Raw genomic sequence first — 21,837 nt, 5'->3', positions numbered from 1 at the left:
AACTTAATCTCCTTTTTGTTACTGTTCCCAAAACCTCCTAAAATTCAACACAAAATAAATCTTGTTACTTTCACATGAAACTTGTGTTCTCATGTAAAGGTCATGTTTTCTTTAACTTTAGTGTTTACTCTCTTTACTTTAGTGTTTACCCTAAGCTACCCTGATGTTGGGATAGATTGAAGGCAAAAGGAGAAGAGGACAGCACAGGATGAGATGGTTAGATAATGTCATCAATGACAATGGGGATGAGTCTGAGCAGACTCCAGGACAGTGGAGGATGGGGAGGGGCTTGGCATGGTATGGTCTATGGCAGTGATGGCTAACCTTTTCCGGACCGAGTCCCCAAAGCACGAACCTCCAAAATGCTATGTGCATGTGACCTCCATGTATGTGTCCTGCCCCCATGCATGCATGCCCCATCCTGTGCTTGCATACACCCCTGCCCATGCATGTGTGCCCCCATGCACACCCCTACATGCATGTGTGCTCCTTGCATGTGCACTGCCCCCCATGCATGTGCACTCCCCCCATGCATGCACAGCAGAGACCTGAAGACTAGCTGACCAGCAGGAGCCACATGTATATGCGCAGAGGAGCTGAACTGGGGTGATGGCTCACATGCCCCCAAAAAAGGTGCTGCATGCCACCTCTGGCACGCGTGCCATAGCTTCAGCATCATGGGTCTATGGGGTTGCAAAGAGTCGGATATGACTTAGTGACCAAACAACAACAAGTCATTGTTTATATGCAAAAGTGACTTGATTTGTGGCTACTAAACCAATTATGCTCCACATTTTAATTTAGCATGAGGTATGAAACAATATAAAAATAGCAATAGCAATAGCAATAGCAGTTAGATTTATATACCGCTTCATAGGGCTTTCAGCCCTCTCTAAGCAGTTTACAGAGTTAGCATATTGCCCCCCACAGTCTGGGTCCTCATTTCACCCACCTCGGAAGGATGGAAGGCTGAGTCAACCTTGAGCCGGTGAGATTAGAACCGCTGAACTGCAGATAACAGTCAGCTGTAGTGGCCTTCAGTACTGCACCCTAACCACTGCGCCACCTCGGCTGAAGTATAGGTAGTCCTCAACTTACAACCACAATTGACTCCAAAGTTCTGTTGCTAAATGAGACAGTTGTTAAGTGAATTTTGCCCATTTTATGACCTCCCTTGCCACATTTGTTCAGTGAATCACTGCAGTTGTTAAATTAATAATACTATTGCTAAGTGAATTTGGCTTCCCCACTGATTTTGCCTCTTAGAAGGTCGCCAAAGGTGATCACATGACCCTGGGACACTGCAACAATCAGAAATATGAGTCAGGTGTCAAGCATTCAAATTTTAATCAGAGGACCATGTGGTAGTAAATGTGAAAAATGCCACTTTTTTCAGTACAGTTGTAACTTTGAACAGTCACTAAACTGTTGTAAGTCAAGGACTACCTGTAGTTATTTATATTGCTTTTTTGTTAAATGCAGCCTATTTTAGATAGGATATCGCCATAGGAGGAGTTGAAGGGCAGACAAGTGACCCAAGTCTACTAATATAACATATACCTCCTGATCTTTTTAGCAAATTCCCTGGGATATTATCTGTGATCAGTCATATATTTACCAATCTTGACTTCAGTGCCACTGCTTGTAAATCTTCAAACACTTTCTGATTATAGAGAGGCAAAGTTCAGACTGGCACTGAAGAATTTCTTCACATCTATTGTTTGTGTTGCTGTCTACAATTCAAAAGTGCTTACTTTGACAGATTGTATTGGGAAAAAGTGATTGATGAAAGCAAACACAATGTAGCAAAATATGACTTACAACTGCAAATGCTGAGAATGGAGGTGGGAAAAAATCGGTTCCTTTCCTTGCTAGTATTTATCATTAAAATTCAGTGCTGAAAGGCAGCATTATTTATAGCTACCTACTCTAAAATTATTGGCTGCTCACAATCTGTTTTCATTTCACTGGAAGTTGTTGTTAAATTAAAAAAAAACCTGTTAATTCTTTGGATCCTGGGGTTCCTTTACAAAGAACTTAGAACCAAAGACACATAGTTAGCCACTCTAGTTAGTCATCTGCAGTCACTGCTGATTTTAAATCATTTTATTCTGATTCTCAGTTCTTTTTTCAAGTAATGCTTTAGGTTTTGTATATTTTCCAATACAAAAAAATTGTCTGAAATAGCAGACTATTGTTTGTAGAAGCTGTTGGTCTTTCCAATTATTATTGTTCATATATTACATGAGTGGATGAGCACTTTATATTACATATAAAATAGGTGAAAAGTTTTTTTTCACAATATCAAATTGTTCAGGCAGTACTGCTCATACTTTCCATAAAGAGAAAACCAAGAGCAATGCACAGCATGCGCAATGACTAAGTACCATGAACAAGATCTGCATAATACCCGTGCTTTCAAGAATTGGTAAGAAACATTTTTTTTCCTAAACATCCATGTCAAAACAATAATTTTAATTTTTCAACAAACAACTGACAGAAATATGTGAAGGATGATCCTAGAGACATGAAAATGTACCTTCTCACAATACTTTCAAAACTCTAACGTGGCTGTATCATGATTGTACTTTCAAAGTGCCTGTATTTCTGTCTATGGAGATTCTCAGTCATCCAGGTCATGGTTGTCCCAAAGGTGCTTTTTCAAGAGGCAACAGGACTTTCTGGTTTTCCTTTGAATAAATTTCAGAGCTGAAGAAGCTCCTTGGATGAGAAGCAAAATGTCTTCAAAGAAAAAAAACAGAAAATCCAGTTGCCTCTTGAAAAAGCACCTTTGGGATGCCTATATTTCTGCTACTTAGTTTCACCTTCTTTTGATTATTTTGTTCAATATTAAAGGCATGAACTCGTAACTATGTATACGATTTCAAACTTTCAATAATGAGAGTGTCAGATTTAAAATGCTATTATTAATGAATAATTTGTATGTTTGAATGCTCACATTTATGTGTGTTTATGTGTACTGGTGAATTGATATTGACTCATGGAGACTGCCTGGATAAGTCTGCAGTTTTCTTGGCAAGATTTTCAATAGGAAAAATGATTTCCTATTGTCTGCCTCCTAGGGCAGGCTAAGATTAACCCAACTGACTTTGTGTCTAAGGTAGAACTAGAATTCTAGTTTGATGTTTTAACCATCACATCAAACTGAGTCTTCCTTATTGAGTATTTGTTTTTATCCTGCACAGCAAAACATTCTAAGAGGAGGCTGGAAAATTCCTTTGAAATTAATCAACAACAATCATAGCTTTTTATTTTTCACTTCTTTGCTAGTACGTCTCACAAGAACTGGCAAATAATTGGATTTTTTTCATGATGGAACATTTCAATTATAAGGAATGTTGTACTGTGTGGTTTAATTCAAAATGCTATGCAAACAAAACTGGAGATAATAGTAATCTATTTAATAAAGAATTGAGATAGATTAGGTAGATCAGGAATGCTAGGAGATCAATTGTAAAACATAATTGTATCAGTCATTGTTCAATGCTAGTTTTCTAAGAAAGGGATTTAATGGAAATGTGCACTTGTGTAATGTAAAGCAGCAGATGTGGACTGTAGTATCAAAATTGTCTATTACTGTAATGTATATTATTTTTATGCTACTTTTCTGGCGTACTTATGAACCTCAACTTTGTAAGTATAGACATGAACTACTCCATACTCTCAAAAATGTAGGAGCTAAGCCCATAGGGCCCTATGAGAAACTTCTAATATGATATAATTGTATTCTGTGCGATTAAAGTATGGTATTTTCTCTGTATGAATGTGGAGAACAATCCATCTTACATATACTATGGTGCTTATGATGTCCTTCAACATGTACAGAGGAAGACCTGTCAGAAGAAAATGCTGTTGATATGGTCCACTACTGGGTGAATGCCATTTAATTTTATTCTATTTATTTTAAATACTTTTTACATGTGCTATATAACTATGACCTATTTTTAAGTGTTGGAATATGACATGGCTATAACTTGAAGGCACTTCTGACACAAATAAAGACAGGATGGGATATCCTGAGAACCAAGTGTTGCTAAAAAAAAAAAAAAGACATATTGCTCAACCTGTAACAATACAAGAACAACCTGACAAGAACATCTGTTAAACACAACTGGAAAGTTAACCTTAAATTCACTGCTGATTTTTCAGCCAGCATCTGACCATTGCCAATTAGTATTAAAGGACTATACTTTTGTAAAAAGGAAATTCCAAATACTGTGTCTCCCTTAACGCCATAGCAGTCCACCAATTGCAACCTCTTGCTTGTAGGAGAAGAAAAGCACATTGAATAGGGGGGGAAAGAGGGGGGGTGGCTTCTGTTTTTCAGCACTTCAAGTCTCTTTCCAAATTCTTAGACAGCCACCAATCAAAACCCAATCACACAACAATCTTGACATTTTGCCAATAACCTTTTGGCTTTAACTCAAGTGGCAGTTGACAGAAAGAATCAGCAGCTGCTACACTACAGTAGTTTCACTTGCTTCCTTCACTCCAAAGTTAAAATAAGTGAAGCAAATGGTTAAAATGAAGCTTGGCTGTGACTGCAATATGAAGTCTGTTCTTATATCTCAACTATACAATTAAGTTATACCTACTAGTCACTTACACTAGTCCAGCCTTTCTATCCAAATGTGCTGTAACTATGATTGAAGAATATCTATCCCCAACTGCTAGGATTGGATTATTTATTATTAATAATGTATATGATTATCTATTATGTCTACTGCTAAATGAATTACACTACTAGAAGCTCATCAAAAGAGGATACTTTAAAGAAATATTACAATATTGTAAAAAAAACCCACCTCAATAAAGATTCTTCTTTAAAGGAACATTTAACAGTCACACACCACTGTATACAGTTTTTGAGCTACACTTTAAAAGAGTGTCTTTTTATCAGTAAATAAAATACTTACTACTATTCTGTTGGTCTTCAAGAGACTCTAAAGACTTTTATATGCCACAACAAAGTTCTAAATTTACTGCATACTTCAAAGGCATACCAAGAAATCAAACATCAGGGAAACATTTGAACAGTTCTTTAAAAAAAATCCATTGTCTAACAATAATTGAAAACCCAAATAACTCACTTTAGTCTTTAGCAACAAATTAAGTTTACTCACAATGAAGAACTATGTACCTGATGGAACAATAATAAAAACCAATTTGTATTTGCTTACCTTTTCTTGAGACTTCAGCCCTTTTTGATTCCTATAAGGAAAATTATATACATATGTATTTTATTATATATTCTGCTTAAAAACATGGGAAAATTTTGACGATCATTTCAAAATACATTTGTAATTAAAGTTTATAATTATTACATATTAATATTACTTATATGATTTGATTTAGATGGCTGCCCATCTCATTAAAATCACTGGGCAGTAGACAAAGTTAAAAATCACAATATAAAGAAAGGAAAATGAAGGAAAATGAAAATAGATACAAAACAGAAAGAAAGGGGGGGGAGGAAAGCAAGGATAACCATCAGCAATAAATTAACAACATTTCACAGGCTTATCTAAGCTCTGATCTCCCATACCTGGAAGAACAATCAGATAGGTGCTATCTGATCTAACAATTAGATAGGTGCTATCTAATCTCAGTGGAAATAGTGATTCAGAGAGCAGGTGCAACAATGGAAGACACCTTTCTGTAGAACTGTTCCGTTCTACTAGATAATGGGTGTCAAACTTGCAGCCCGCAAGCTGGATGCGTCACATGCGGGCCATGCCCACCTCCAGTTTAGTGAACGGGGGGGAAAGCTGTGATACCTCACAAGACGACAATGTGACACTGTGAGCTTGACACCCCTGTGCTAGATGATGTACTTTAATAAATGGAAGTCAGGGCATGCCTCTCCTGACAGTCCTGATGGGAGTGGGTGGAGAAAATCAGAGAAAGGTGATTCTTCAGATATCCTGGCCCCATGTCATATTGGTCATAAACTTGCAAGTTTTTTTATACCTCTTGCTCCTGCTTTATATTTTTTGAAATATTTAGTAATGGTTTCAGTAACCATTATATAATTGTAATAACTAAAACATTAATAAAAGCTGTTGAATATATACAACCAAAAATTTGTCTTAACATATCTACACTTACTGAGGCAAATATTTAAGCATGCAAACTCTTGAATAATAGGCCTATTACTACGTACAGAACAGGTCTGTAATGATGGCATTAGAAAATGATACAAAACACCTATCTGAATATCTGGACCCACGGAGCATTAAACTAAAAAGAACAGATGTGTTATATTTTTTGCACAGCCTCTTAGCTGTAATATTGTCTAGAATGTTAACATGTTGATTTATTCTGGATTCTATAAAAAAAATTAAATTGAGAGCAATTACAATATCACATACTTTCACCATCATTCTAATTGTGTTATTATTGATTCTGATACAGATATAATTTGTTTACAAGTTGAGGCCAGTATGCTATTCCAAATTTAAAATTATTAGAGAATTCTGGATATAAATGCTACCAGTTTGCTGTCAAGTAAACTTGAAAATCAAGTAATAATGTGACACTTAAGCAGACATAAGGCATTGTTACATTCTTTTCATTTTTAATCCCCAAAACTTCAAAAAGTTATACACGATTGCTTTGTTTCTGCTGAATTGAAATGAATAAAAATACTATCTCATTCTTAGCTGCCACTGGTTTTACAGCAAGATAAATTTCCTTTCTACACAAATGGGAAAAAATTCCAGGCCCTGGCATTTTACTAGTCTGTCAATTTCACCCTTGATAATTTTATATAGCCTACTGAAGATAACTTGGAAAACCACCAAGCTTGTGTTTCTCTCATAGTGTTTGAAGCTCAGAAGCCAGGGGGACAGGTAAGGCAAAATAAAAACTAAATACATAGATACATAAAAATATTTCCATTATAATAATGGAGACACAATATCTCACAATTGTCTCTACAACCTAGAGTTGTAGGCAGTTTCAACCACTCTCCAACAATACTAATGCTGTGAGAATACAGTGATATTTATATACACGGGTGTCCATATGCAAAAAGCAACTGAAGAACTAAATGTATTTACTATAAATGCAACATCTTATTTTTACATATTTAACCACCTGATCATTCACAACCTATATTGTAATTATCATTAGACACTTAACAATGACAAATGAGTATAACGTGTTAAGGAAAGCAGTAGAAGCTCTGTTAAGCTGTTCTAAAATGCCACTGTTGTCCTCAGAGATTCATAATCCAACAGTTCTGGATTTTTGCCAATGCAAAGAAGTACTAATATTAGGGTAGATATTTAAAACTGATTAATCATACACTTCTAACATATACTGTGTATCTCTATCAATGTTTTAAGATAGACAATAAAATGAATTAAAATTTCAGGTGTACCTCATTCCCAAGACTGCTTAGGTTAAAACAAAAGCCCACTTTTATTGTTGAAAGTAGATCTCCAGTCCTGTATAGTGGCTATTTAACTTGTTTTGTTGCTTTTCATAATGGCTATTGGGACATTCTGGGTGGCACCACAGCTATCTTTGGTATGGTAGACTTAAGGTTAAGACAGATTTTAAAAATTACTTCGTTAAACATTCCATACTGAGTATTTCGAACAGATAAAGCACAACTGTAACCTCCAGGAAACCTTTTTTGAAGAGAAATTAAAGTTACACAAACATGGTTAACTTATGCTATTCTATTGATATTTATTGAGAACCTAAATTAAAATAAGAGATGAATTGGAAATGTGGTTAAGGTTCCTTTTGTCATCTTTGGTGGACATGCAAGACTGCCAAGAAATATTGGAATTATATATTTCATTTGATTCAGAAAATATTAAAAATGAGTGCAAAATTGAAATCAGAAGCTTTTATTTCAGATATCGTATATTAGCAAAACATGGGAATTGTTTCTATATATGACAACAGCAGCTAGATTTTTATACGCACAGAGGTGAAAATACACACAAATTCCCATAACTGAAAAGTGGATTGTAAAATTAATGGAATGGACAGAGATGACAACACTGACTACTTCAATGAAAGACAAGAGCTTATTTAGCTTTGTTTTTAATTGGAAACAATTAGATTTTTGGACTATTTGGACTTTTTGCTTGAGAAGGGTAAGAATGACATTTTGATTTTAGGATTTGATGATTAGATTTGTTATGATTATAGAAATATTGTGCATTTTATTGGTACTATTAGACAGACTATGTATTTTTATGCTTATGTTTATAAATGAGTAAGTGATCATTTTGATATACAATAGGCACAAGGAATCAGAACAATTTTGTAAATAAGCCAAAGTTGTTTCTTTGTTGTTGATCACCTATGTTACAAGAATCTCACCAGACTTGTTACATTTCCTTGGGAACCAGTAGATAACACTAAACTGTTTCGATATTTCCTCCCACTCTTTACTCCCCCTTCTCCTTTAGCTGCTAATTCCCCCACATTTAATTCTCTATACCGTAACAGTTATTTTGATGGTCTAGTTTGTATATTTTTATATGTCATTGAATTTTTATTTTAATTTAGAGTAAGTGATTACTTTACTATGTTTGCACCTAAATTAAAAAATGTAAGAAGGTAATTTTTATGACTTTTTAACTTTTTCCATTTTTGATAACCTTCCCCCATTTTATTTTGTTATTTTGCATTTTATTTCTCTTTTAAACTTAATAAAGTTGACTTTAAAAAAAAAACTTTATGTCCAGGAATATTCCCCAGAATTAGTTTTAGCTCTGTTTAGTTAGTTTTCTTTAAAAAAATGAAACCAAGTTTTGTAATAACCTAAGCTTTTATTCTTTTAAGCAGACATCTCTTGGAACAATTTCTTATAAGTTGTTTAATGATGTTTGTTTCAAAGCTTCTTTCCATCTTCTTAACTTTATTGTCTGATACACTGTAATAGAATTTTGAACTGTAATGCATGTTCAGTTCTTATTTAGCAGAAACCAGAAATCTTTATTATTTAGGAAATAGATGGGATTAGAAATGGTTAAAATTTATTACATGCGTGCAGGATGTGATTTTTACCAGCTGTTGTAAATTTTCTGCACTTCAAGATACAATAGTGTAAGCTGTAATCATAATGTAGAACTAGTTCATGACAGACTTGCTGAATCATAAAGATGCAGAGGACAAGACAGAACAGATCTGAGGCAATTTTGGAACCAATTATAAAAGGCAAGGAGTTTAAGTTTTTATTTCCTGCTCTGAAGCAGTTTTAGTCTTAGTGAAGAAGCAGATTTAGTAACAAGCTACACTATATTGCCAAAAGTATTTGCTCACCCATCCAAATAATCAGAATCAGGTGTTCCAATCGCTTCCATGGCCACAGGTGCATAAAATCAAGTACCTAGGCATGCAGACTGTTTTTACAAACATTTGTGAAAGAATGGGTTGCTCTCAGGAGTGAAGAGGTCACCAACTTTCTGCAGACCTCCAAACATCATGTGGCCTTCTGATTAGCTCCAGAACAGTGTGCAGAGAGCTTCATGGAATGGGTTTTCATGGCCAAGCAGCTGCATCCAAGCCATACATTACCAAGTGCAAGCAAAGCGTTGGAGGCAGTGGTGTAAAGCACAATGCCACTGGATCTACAGCAGTGAAGACACATTATGCTTCTCCATCTGGCAATCTGATGGGCGAGTCTGGATTTGGCGGTTGCCAGGAGAACGGTACTTGTCTGACTGCATTGTGCTAAGTGTAAAGTGGAGGGGGGAGATTATGGTGTGGGGTTGTTTTTCAGGAGCTGTGTTTGGCCCCTTAGTTCCAGTGAAAGGAACCCTGAATGCTTCAGCATACCAAGACAGTTTGGATAGTTCCATGCTCCCAACTTTGTGGGAACAGTTTGGAGCTGGCCCCTTCCTCTTCCAACATGACTATGTACCAATGCACAAAGCAAGGTCCATAAAGACATGGATGACAGAGTCTGGTGTGGATGAATTTGGCTGGCCTGCACAGAGTCCTGACCGCAACCCAATAGAACACCTTTGGGATGGATTAGAGCAGAGACTGAGAGCCAGGCCTTCTTGTCCAATATCAGTGTGTGACCTCACAAATGCGCTTCTGGAAGAATGGTCAAAAATTCCCATAAACACACTCCTAAACCTTGTGGACAGCCTTCCCAGAAGAGTTGACACTGTTATAGCTGCAAAGGGTGGACCGACATCATATTGAACCCTATGGATTAGGAATGGGATGTCACTTACAGTGTCCATATAGGGGTAAAGGCAGGTGAGCAAATACTTTTGGAAATATAGTGTATTTGTTAATAGGCAATACTTTTGATTCTGCCTTTGATATTGCAAATACTGGCCATTATTTTAATTTTGGGTTCTTATTATGTAGATATTTTTGATGTCATGGTTCTCACTGCAACTGTTCTCAGATTTTGGAAAAGTATAAACACATATCATAATTCACCCTATCCACTTCCTCAGAATCAACAAATCTAGATGAATACAACATAACAAGATACTCCCTGGTCACTTCCTTCACCTTTGCCCATGTGGAATTCAAGCCAGAGTGAATTAGAGAAAATTTATTTGTGAAATGCTGCCCCAGGGTCTTTCAGAGCCCTTGTGAAAATCCTTCTGCTTCCCACTACCTACAAAAATGTGAGTAACACTATATAAGGCAAGGAGGTACACAATATACAAAAAATAAAAATGTCATCCTTTACTGTTTATTTAACAATATTTATACTCTACCCTCATGGACTCTGAGAGGGAAACACACTGTTTACTGTTTATTTAACAATATTTATATCCTACCCTCATGGACTCTGAGAGGAGAACAGATTAATAACAGTATAATTTAGATTAATAATAGTATAATTTAGAAACAGAAATGCAAGTTCTATTAAAACAACTTTATCATCAACTTTCCTATTACTGACATCCAAACTTAATTACAATCCAAAATGTAGGTTTAATTGTTTCAAAAATTCAGGTAAGAAAACCACTTGTACTTCTGGTAAAAGGTGCGATGTGTGGGACACCACAGAAAAAGCATGCCATCTAGTCTCCACCCATATAGTTTGAGGAAGAGCATGGACAAGATGGACAGATTTCATTGTGCTAAGACATTACCTGATATAGCTCAGAAATAAGAGCCCATGGCTGTGGTGGCGAATCTATGGCACATGTGCCACAGGTGGCAAGCAGAGCCATATTTGCTGGCATGCCAGTAGTTAGCTCCAGTGTGCATGTGCGGGGTAGCCAGCTGATTTTCAGCCTTCCAGAGGGTCGGGGGAAGCTGTTTTCACCCTCCCCAGGCTTCAGGAAAGCATCTGGAGACTGGGGAGGGCGAAAAACAGGCCCAACCAGCTAACCAGAAGTTTATCCCCCCCCCCCAAACTTTGGGTTGGCCCATTGGGCCTGTTTTTTACCCTCCCCAGCCTCCGGAGAGTCTCCTGAAGCCTGGGGAGGGCAAAAAATGGCCCCAATGGGGCAACCGGAACTATGGAGATGATCCATTTCTGGCTTCTGGGGGACCAGGAAAGCCGTTTTTGCCCATCCAAGGCTTCAGGAAAGCCTCCGGAGACTGGGGAGGGGTTGCATGTACATGCATGGAGTGGCTGCGTGTGCATGAGCAGATGAGCAGGGAGGATTGAATTGGTGTGGACTTGCGGGCACATGCACAAGCATGGGTACACACACAAAAAAGGTTTGCCATCACTGGCCTATAGTAATCAGTCAGCAACTTTAAACAGATTATTGCTTCAGTATATCAGTGTATCAGTAAATCCAGTAATTTCACAGGATGGTACATACATCTCTTTATTCCGGAGACTGACTAGTTCCTCAGAATGACTCCCTATCAGATGCTGAAAACATCTATAAGTGCCCTTTGGAATCTGTCCAGATCTACTAGGCCCTTGTCCAAATCGGTCTTCCCATTCTTTGGAGGGTTTCAATATAAATGAGTGTCACAGCAATCGGAAATAATCTCACAGTGGCAAAGACTCATAACAGTTCGTTTAATGATGGTTCAAAGTTACAATAGCACTGAGAAAAGTTACTTATGGCCCTTTTTCATATTTATAACTTGAAGCATCCTAGTGGTGACATGATCAAAATTCAGACACTTGGCAACTGACTGATATTTATGATGGTTGCAGTGTCTTGGGGTCATGAGATTACCTTTTGCGACCTTTTGATAAGCAAGGTCAATGGGGAAGACAGATTCACTTAACAACTGCAGTGATTTATTTAACAACTGTGGCAAGAAAGGTTGTAAAATGGAGCAAAGTTCACTTAACAAATATCTTGTTCAGCAACAGAAATGTTGGGCTCAGTTGTAGTTGTAAGTCGAGGACTACCAGTGCAGAAGTGAATTAGAATGTATTGCAGATTCTTGCATGTATTTAGTCTACTTTGGACACAATTATGAATCTCCATCTTTTTATTCAAAAATAAATGCCAGTATAAATGTATGCAGGAACACTTGCAAATCTAGCAATCAGATGCCTCTTTTTTTTAAAAAAGGAAAAAGAAAATATAAGCTTTTGTATAGTACTTAAACCTCCCACCATGATAATGAAATGAATTAAAATGTAAGGTAATTTAGAGGGGCAAGTGGTTATTTCACCTAGGGTATTAAACATGCACACTAGACTAAATGTGTAATGTTAATTCATTTCATTTCTATAAACAGTAGTTCTTATATTGCTTATATTTATGGACATTTCGTACTTTATAAAAAGTACGAGTGAAACAGATACATTTTTCAGGGAAGAATATTTATCTCTTAGTATTAAAAGGATTTGTCATTTCAACTATTTGAATAGATGGCATTACTCAGATATTACATTTTCTATAAAATAGTTAAGTATCATCCTATCATTTATTATTACAAATCTAGACTACAAACCCTGATAGATGCACAATTTGTCCTAATATTCATTTTAGTTTGCAGTTTCCCCAAATACATACTTTTACATCTATCTCTAGCATACAACCCCTTAAATTGCCAAGGTTTAAATCATCTGGATTCCAAGAAGACCAATACAATATGTTTGAAAGAGGAATGGCTTGCAACAGGAGAGACATTAATAGAGTTTTGTGAAGAGAATACTTTCTTTGTTGCCAACACTTGATTCAAGCAACCTAAACAGGGATTCTAAATTTGAACTTCACTTGTTGAACAACACAGGAGGGAAATCAAATATATAAGGAGGAAACAGAAAAAGTGCAACAGTCAATCAGCACATTTGAAGTGCAGATTGTGAAACAGACTATGAATTATTAGTATCAAATATAGAAAAGTAAAGAGAGTAGATGCAGTTGACCTGGATAATCAGCATATTAAATCAATGAAAGAAGGCCATTCAGCTTCAGATTAATTTATGTAAAACAGAAAATGAATAGCAATAGGTTCTGTAAAAAGCAAACAAGAAAAATACTGACAGCTTTTCAAAAAAGAAATGATCCAAGTTGTTTTCAAAACAGGATATTGTGATAGTACAGGAAAGAGACATACCTACACACCAGAGGTGGGTTGCTTCTGGTTTGGACCAGTTCAGGCAAGCCAGTAGTGGTAGGTGGGCCTGGGTCACCAAACTGGTAGTGATGGCTGGCTGGCCACACCCCTGAACTGGCCCACTCCAACGCCCACCCTGCCTCTCCCTTCTGTGGATGTGCATCCACCGAACTGCCTCTTCCTACCTCCACACAGGTAAACATTTGCACTAGCCTACTCTCCCTCCTCACCGGCAAGCATCTCCTGAAGCCACCGCCATTGCAGCCGCAGTGGGGACAGGGACAGCATACTGGAGAGGGTAGGGGTGGCAGCAGGAGAGGGCAATGGTGGTGGCAGGAGAGGGCAATGGTGGTGGCAGGAGAGGGCAGTGGTGGCAGCAGGAGAGGGCAGTGGTGGCAGCAGGAGAGGGCAGTGGTGGCAGCAGGAGAGGGCAGTGGTGGCAGCAGGAGATGGTGGTGGCAGGAGAGGATAGTGGCGGCAGGAAATATCCAAATTTAATTTGGATCTGGGGCCCACCAAGGAGCTGCTCGGCTTCATCAAATTCCTGCCATGGGTAAGTTGAATGGTGGTGATGGGAGGCATCCAGCCAAGCAGGGCTCAGGCAGGCTGCAGAGCGCAGAGCCAGGAAAAGCCATAAGTTTCCTAGAAGGAATCGAAGCATTCAACTTTGCAGTCAGGAGGTCATGCCTGTGTTTATAAATCCGGGTGAGGGGGTAGAGAACAAGGAGAAGGAAAAGGTGGGAGATAGGAAAAAATGCAAGCAGAGGCATGGACTATGCAAGCAGGCTGGAAGGGAGGGAGGAATTCATCTGATCCTGGCTCGGGACAAGCGGGGGAAGGAGGAACTGACTGCAACACCCAAAAACATCCCCAGGCGCGTCAGGGCCAAGGAAAATCACAAAGCCCAGATTGCACATGCGCGCTTCTGCCCTGCAGTCACAATACTGTGGCCCAAAGGACCATAGAAAGACAATTCTGGATTATATCAACAGATCCTGCATCAATCCTAACAACCCTGAAGTACTAAATGTTGTTTGTTTGTTAGATTTATTTTATGTCTTTCCTCCAGAAGTTCATGGTGGCCTCCACTATGTCCCAGCCAATTCAACCACTGCCTCTCTTTTTCGGGCAGGTACCTCTTCCTCTTGCAATTCCTTCTAGGAAACATATGGCTTTTCTACACCCTAAATTCTCTTGTGGTCTATTTTTGGGAGATTTTTTTCTTCTTTTCTTCCTCCCCTTCATCGGAGTCCCAAAAATTTTCACTACCGTTTCAGTGGGCATGGCTTGGTGGGGGGGGGGAGTGTCATGTGACTGAGTGTGCATGAGTGATGTCAAGTTGGTCATGTCCACTCAATCATATCCCCCCACCTAACCATGCCCACAATAGTAAAAATATTTAGAACCCACCACTGATACACACCATTCCATTATTCTTTTTCAGAGCAAGAACCTTTGCTCTGTTATATAATGAATCAAATACATTAAAAGACAGGGGAGAAGAATCTAATTAAATCTAGTTTACATTGATACTATTCACTATATATCTCCATATCTTTCTATCCTTGCAAAACATCATTGCTTCCACTACATTCATGCAATGATACTTACCTCTTTTTTGTCCATTAAAGTTCTCATCTCTTTTGAGGACTTGTCAACTTCATTCAATCACAGCTTTCACTAGTTTCTCCTATAGAACCTACACTCCATTTCTCTTCACCCTTTTGATTAGATTCTCATTCATTCTGAATAACCAAGCCATCTCAGTATACTTAATTCTCCACAGGTAGTCCTCAACTTAACCAGTCACTAAGCAACCATTCAAAGTGATGAGAGCTCCCCCAAGCTACTTATGAACTTTTTTGAAGCATTTAATTCTAAATTCAATCATACTTATATGTTGAGGGCTACCCGTATTGGTCATTCCCTTTTCTAATCAATTCACATTCATTTTTGACCAATTCATTCTTGACTCTATAACTTGTTTTATCATACAGATTGCTTAAGTACATCATTTCCATTTCAACTTATTGAAAGTTGACATAGGGAACTTTAACTTTCAACACAAACCACGCAGAATCAAATTCTTATATTCTACCATCCTTTTGCCATTCATTCTAGCGTGCTTGCTACTTCCTAACTTTCCAGCAACATCCGCATTTTAAAATGTATCCATATCTAATTGCTCTAATCCCTCCCCCCCCCTCTCTCTCCCTCCCTCCCCACCCTCTCTCTATCCTACTCATTTACTCCATTTTCCATTTCAAACACAACTACCTTGGTTTTTGACCTATTGATTTTTCGGATCTATATTCTCATTTACATCATACAATAAAACACACTGCAAATCATTCAGGTTTTCAGCCAACAATACTTCACTGTCTGCATATAAATATATACACATACTCACGTATACCCAACAAACACACATCTACTAACACTACAATGCCTCCTTACACAGTTGTCAATAAACACACCAGTAAAATGGATATTACACATCCTTGTGCTTAGGCTCAATGTTGAACCATTCACTAAGCATTCCATTTATACTCACACATGATTTATTTCTATTTGGTATCCTTTTTTTCCATATTTAATAAACACACACACACACACACTGTATTCATATAAAATACCCCATAATTTAAACCCATCCACTTTATCATACACTTCTTTTTAAACCTATGAATATACAATAAACTTTTTCACATTCAAACATTTCATGATAACTTTTTGAAGAGTAAAAACATTTGGTCTGCACAGATCCTGGCCAGCATAAAATTGAATTACACTTTCTTAACTTTGTTCATTGTCCTCTCTTGTACATTTCCAATCAGAATACTACCGAAAAGTTTCATGGGAACATACAATAAGCTGATTCTTTGAATTCTCTAGCTACCTTTCTTTTTGTATAGGGGAACAATAACAGTATTTTTCTAGTCTTTACACACATTAAATCACATTTTTCAGCATTCCTACAGCACTTACTATGTCTTTGTCATCAAGTTTTTCTAGATATTAATATTTATGACATTCATTTCAATTCCACCCTTTATAGTATCACTATAATTCTTTTATCCTTCCATTCAATCATGTTCCAAATTTTCTTGGCAAGGTTTTTTTTCTTGGCAAGGGTTTTTTTTCCTTCAGAAGTGGTTTGCCATTGCCTCCTTCCTAGAGTTGAGAGAAAGTGAGTGGCCCAAGATCACCCAGCTGACTTTGTGCCAAAGGTGAACACTAGATCTCCTGGTTTCTAGTTTGATGCCTTAACCTCTACACTAACTGGCTCTCATATTTCCCATACTAATCTCCAAAATGGTCCAGCATTCCTTCATTTCATTTTTACCCCAAATAATTTAATCACTCTTATTTTTAATTACATTCACTCTGCTTGAGGCTACTTTTTACTCACTTTAACACATTTGGTTTCCAGCAAAGTCAATGAGGGGAATCCAGGTTCACTTAATGATCACATGATTCCCTTCACAACTGCAGATTCACTTAACAACTGTGGCAAAAAGATCATAAAATGGGGGGGAAACTCCCTTAATAGCAATAGCAATAGCAATAGCAATAGCAGTTAGACTTATATACCGCTTAATAGGGCTTTCAGCCCTCTCTAAGCGGTTTACAGAGTCAGCATATTGCCCCTAACAATCCGGGTCCTCATTTTACCCACCTCGGAAGGATGTAAGGCTGAGTCAACCCTGAGCCGGTGAGATTTGAACCGCCAAACTGCATTTAGCAGTCAGCTGAAGTGGCTTCAGTATTGCACTCTAACCACTGCGCCACCTTGGCTTAATAATTGGCTCACTTAGCAACCGAAATTTTGGGCTCATTTACCAAAAGCTAACTGAAGATTATGTACAATACATTTTGCATTTTTTTCCTTTAAATACATATGGACGTATTATATTGCTCTCTTATTTTTTGTAGATATATTTTACATCTATGTTCCTCTCAAACACATTCATTTTCATAAAGTGTTAGTGTTAGCAATAGCAATAGCAATAGCAGTTAGACTTATATACCGCTTCATAGGGCTTTCAGCCCTCTCTAAGTGGTTTACAGAGTCAGCATATCGCCCCCACAGTCTGGGTCCTCATTTCACCCACCTCGGAAGGATGGAAAGCTGAGTCAACCTTGAGCCGGTGAGATTTGAACTGCTGAACTGCAGATAACAGTCAGCTGAAATGGCCTGCAGTACTGCACCCTAACCACTGTGCCACCTCGGCTCTTATTATTATTAGTATTATTACAAGCAAGTGAAATAAATGCATGCTCTCTGCTATATGTAAAACCTGTCATATCCAATGAAAATTGTTGCTTCTGTTGATACATGTGGAAGTTAAGTGATACTGCAGAGGACAATTTCAACCTTACAACTAGAGTCTTTGAACATTCTGAAAGGGAACTCAAGACCATAAGTATTCAGATGGTATTCTCATTCGTACTCCAAGTCAATGACACAAAAAGAGAATCAGTGGGAATTATGTTAACAGGAGAGCTTTAATTTCTGTCTTAATAGTCTGGGGTGTCTAGATTTTGCTGGCATTTGATGAATTTCACTCATAATAATAATATCAAATATGTGTTAGGACAAATCGTGGTGAAGTGTGTTTGTGTGTGTAAACTGAATTTTGTTAGAGGTGCAAATAAAAAATGAAAGATTCAAGTAAAGATTTGTATCTTGCAGAAAATAGGCATGGCAATGAAATGGGGCCTCCTAAATGACATAAGAAAAATCAGAAATAAGACTGACCTATAAAGTTCACATCCATCAACTACTTAATTACTAAAGTTCAGACTTGGAAAACAAATATGAGCTTGAAACCTCAGCACTGAGTGGTAATTAGATTTAATAGATAGAACAGAAATATGATGGAATTATTCCCATGACTGAAATATAACAAATATAGAAATAAAAGCATTAGGAAGAGAGAAGTTCAGTTGTACATTAGAACTATTCAGTACTGCTTTAAAAAATCTGAAATTGAAGAGGAAAACAATAATAAACATAATACTGATGTTGATGTCGTCTATTGCTCTCCCAATAAAAAGCAATCTGCATTTTGTTTCAGGGAGTTGTGAAGTCATAAGAACAGAAAACTTCATTACTGCACCATAAAATGGGGGACAGATTCTGAGAAGCTTGGTCTTTCCAGGAACTTCCTAAATTGACTTTCTGATAACTTTGTCCTAGAAGAGGTGGAGAATAGGACAGAAGGTACTATCTTTGACTTGATGCTAATCAATTCTATCGGGTAGATAGAGATGAGCAAATTCGAAGAAATAGAAACATGGTGAAAATGACCGCATAATCCTTAACTTTAAGGGAAATTAGACCTAAGTGAATCAAACACATGGCTAGGACAAGGAAGGAAGGAAGGAAGGAAGGAAGGAAGGAAGGAAGGAAGGAAGGAAGGAAGGAAGGAAGGAAGGACGGACATTTTAATAAATTTGGAATAATGATACATGCAAGAGATGGTGATGAGGAAAAGAGTTTGTTCCTAAACAAGGTTAAAAAAAAACTAGAATGAATGTTTATCAGATGATGCAATCTCCAGAAATCAGAAAAATTCAAAATGATCTTCACAGCTGGAAAAACAAGGTATAAGAAATGGAGTGGAATTGCCAGAGAAAAGTCCATATTTCATCATCCATGAAAAAAAGTAAAATGCACATATATAGTGTAGAATAGGGATACTTGGCATCACAGAATGCAATTTCTAAATCATAAGAAATAATATCTGGAAATTTTAATATTTTTAGAAATATTGAGAATTTGAGACATTATACACTTCATTAACTGAAAATAAAGAAAAGATAGACATTATGTAAATTAAAAAATGGAAAATTATGATATATGCTTTGTGATATTACCATTGAATACAAATAAGTGCAGGTGATAGCTTTTTCTTTCTTGGGCTCAAGAGTAAATAAAGATTAACTTGTTTGCTGGAAAAGTAAAGAGATTAACAGAGGAAGGTGAGGAGAAATCTAGACAATATCACAAAGAATATGACAATTTCAATGATAACAAAATGGAAATGCAGAGGGTTTGGGAGACCTACAAAGTGGTTCTGGGGCTGGGGAGGGCAAAAATGAGCAAAAAATGGGCCATCTCCAGCCCCCAGAAGCAAGCCTCCTAAAAGTTATGCATGCCCTTTTTGGGGCAAAAAACAGACCATTTTTTGCTCATTTTTGCACACACACCCTCCCCAGGAGTACTCTACAAGCTTCCTAAAGCTTCCTATGCATGCCCCCTTTTGGGGGGCAAAAATGGATCCATTTTCATGAAAATGGGCCTTTTTTCCTCGTTTATGCCCCCCCCCCAGCCCCCAGGAGCACTTTGCAGGTCTTCAAACTCTCTGCATGCCACGTTTTTCACCAAAAATGAGGCATGCAGAGGGTTTGGGAGGTCTGCAGAATGCAAACACTTTTTTTAATTTACCTCTTCAAAATCTTGGTGCATCTTATAGTCCAGTGCATCTTATATTCCGAAAAATACGGTACTTATTCTGACTGGTGAAACAGATCAGCCTCAAAGAAAATGGAGATATCTGCATATTGGGTTGCTAGGATTTTAGAGAATAAGGTACACAGAAACTGTATGTAAATTTGAGGTGATCAATGAAAATTAAATCCCCACTTCTGTTTGTTGGCTAAATAAATATATATGGCATTACAAAAGGTCAACCAACAGGCTTTGCTCAGACCAGTATTGAAATTATAGGACTTCTAAGCAGATATTCATAGGTAAAGATACTGGAAAAAATATTGATAAGAAGGAAACCAGCAGCAAACTTTAAGATTCAAGCCTGTATACCTTTATTTATATCACCTATCAATCTCAGATCCAAAGTTAATACTATATCTCTGTGACTATTCATTTCTGGGCAATAGTTATAGTAACAGTGAACCGGTATAAGCTACAACAAACTAATCTGGTCTTGGTCCCTTGCTTCTAAACTCTGTCTAATCTATCCTCACAAATATTTGATAAGAAGAAGGCATAAGTTCAACAAATAATTGCAGAGATTTTATGATAAACTATTTTTTAGTATTAATGTTGGTTGGAAAAAAGAGAGAATAAATATAGGCAGTGTTCCAGAATATCCACACTGAATAAGCATAACATTTAAGCACAAAGTATATACTATCCCATAGAACTTTACAGCATTCTCTGGGCAGTTTACAATGTAGAAGCATTATTTGCATGTCACCCCCAGCAATTTGCATCCTCATTTTACCAACCTTGGAAGAATGGAAGGATGAGTCAATCTTGAGTCATGTTCAGGGTCAAACTCCAGGTTGTGGGCAGAGTTTGCCTGCAATACTGCACTATAACCTCTGTGCCACCACAATCTTTAATCAGAAGGCATTGGTTATATATCTGTTTCAAAAACTATTTGGTAGAAAGCTTTGGAATCAATAGGACAGGAAGACTTCTTTAAAAAGTCATAATTTTTTTCAGGCTCATGCAGAAAACTAATAAAAGACATGTTACTTAAAAGAAGTGTTGCACTTGCCCTCAGGAGTTCCAAAGTACTATTTCCAAATACATTTTGAAGCCTGCACAGTTATAGAAACCATCTTTAGAACCTAATAAAATGTGTAGACACTACAAAGGATTTTATTTTGTAATGATTTTTTATTTTGGGAGCTAGGACTAATGCTTAAATTGTTTAAGTTAGAAAAAAGAAAGTAATAAATATGCTTTCTCTTACTTATGCTTTAAAAAGCATTAAAAAGTGTGGACAAAAAGACTCTTCAGTTGTTGTTGTTTTTTTTACCAGAATAGAAGATATTTTCTTTTGGCAGAAAGAAAAAAGGGTGAATGAAAGGATCAGGATTTTCTACAGCAATTAACAAGATAATCAACTTGTTCTTTGTTTATCTCCAATAATTACATTTGTTTGATCTGCATAGGGTTATGCAGCACAAAGTACTTAAATCCTCTTCAAGATTAGCCTAAATAAGTTGTAAACAGGTATAATCCAATTCCAGTTCCACAGAGAAACCAGGAACTAAATCCTACTCCCACTTTGGGGAAAAACAACACAAATCTGAATTTTAACACATAAGGACTTTAAGATTTATTTTTCAGCCTGTAGATCTTATCTAGCAATCAAAAGGGGGAAAAGCCTAATGACTGATTTCATCAGAAAATAAAAGTCAATTTTGAGCAACTAAAAGCAGGAAAGATATTCTGCTTTCTCTTTCTACATTTATTTTTCTTGCAAAACTATGTGATCTATTGCCATTCCAGACATGTTTTTTGACCATCCTAACTTTGGATCCTGCAGAAATAAACTTAAGTAGATTTAA

General features: G+C 37.1%; 1 protein-coding gene across 2 annotated transcripts in view; it reads right to left on the bottom strand.

Moving 5' to 3' along the window:
- The window catches only part of FSTL4 (follistatin like 4), a 467,659-nt gene that overhangs the window by 421,661 nt on the left and 24,161 nt on the right, over positions 1-21,837 (bottom strand). For both annotated transcript variants that reach the window (XM_087709547.1, XM_087709548.1), the window contains exon 3: positions 5,202-5,232. In XM_087709547.1, coding sequence (XP_087565673.1) covers positions 5,202-5,232 — 31 coding nt within the window. The remainder of the gene's footprint in view (positions 1-5,201; positions 5,233-21,837) is intronic.

Source organism: Thamnophis sirtalis, unplaced genomic scaffold (assembly GCF_051295495.1).
Source record: "Thamnophis sirtalis isolate CommonGarterSnake01/CBP01778 unplaced genomic scaffold, rThaSir2_p1.2 scaffold_3, whole genome shotgun sequence".
In the NCBI taxonomy this organism is placed as follows: domain Eukaryota; kingdom Metazoa; phylum Chordata; class Lepidosauria; order Squamata; family Natricidae; genus Thamnophis; species Thamnophis sirtalis.
This window is presented reverse-complemented; position numbering and strand designations above follow the sequence as displayed.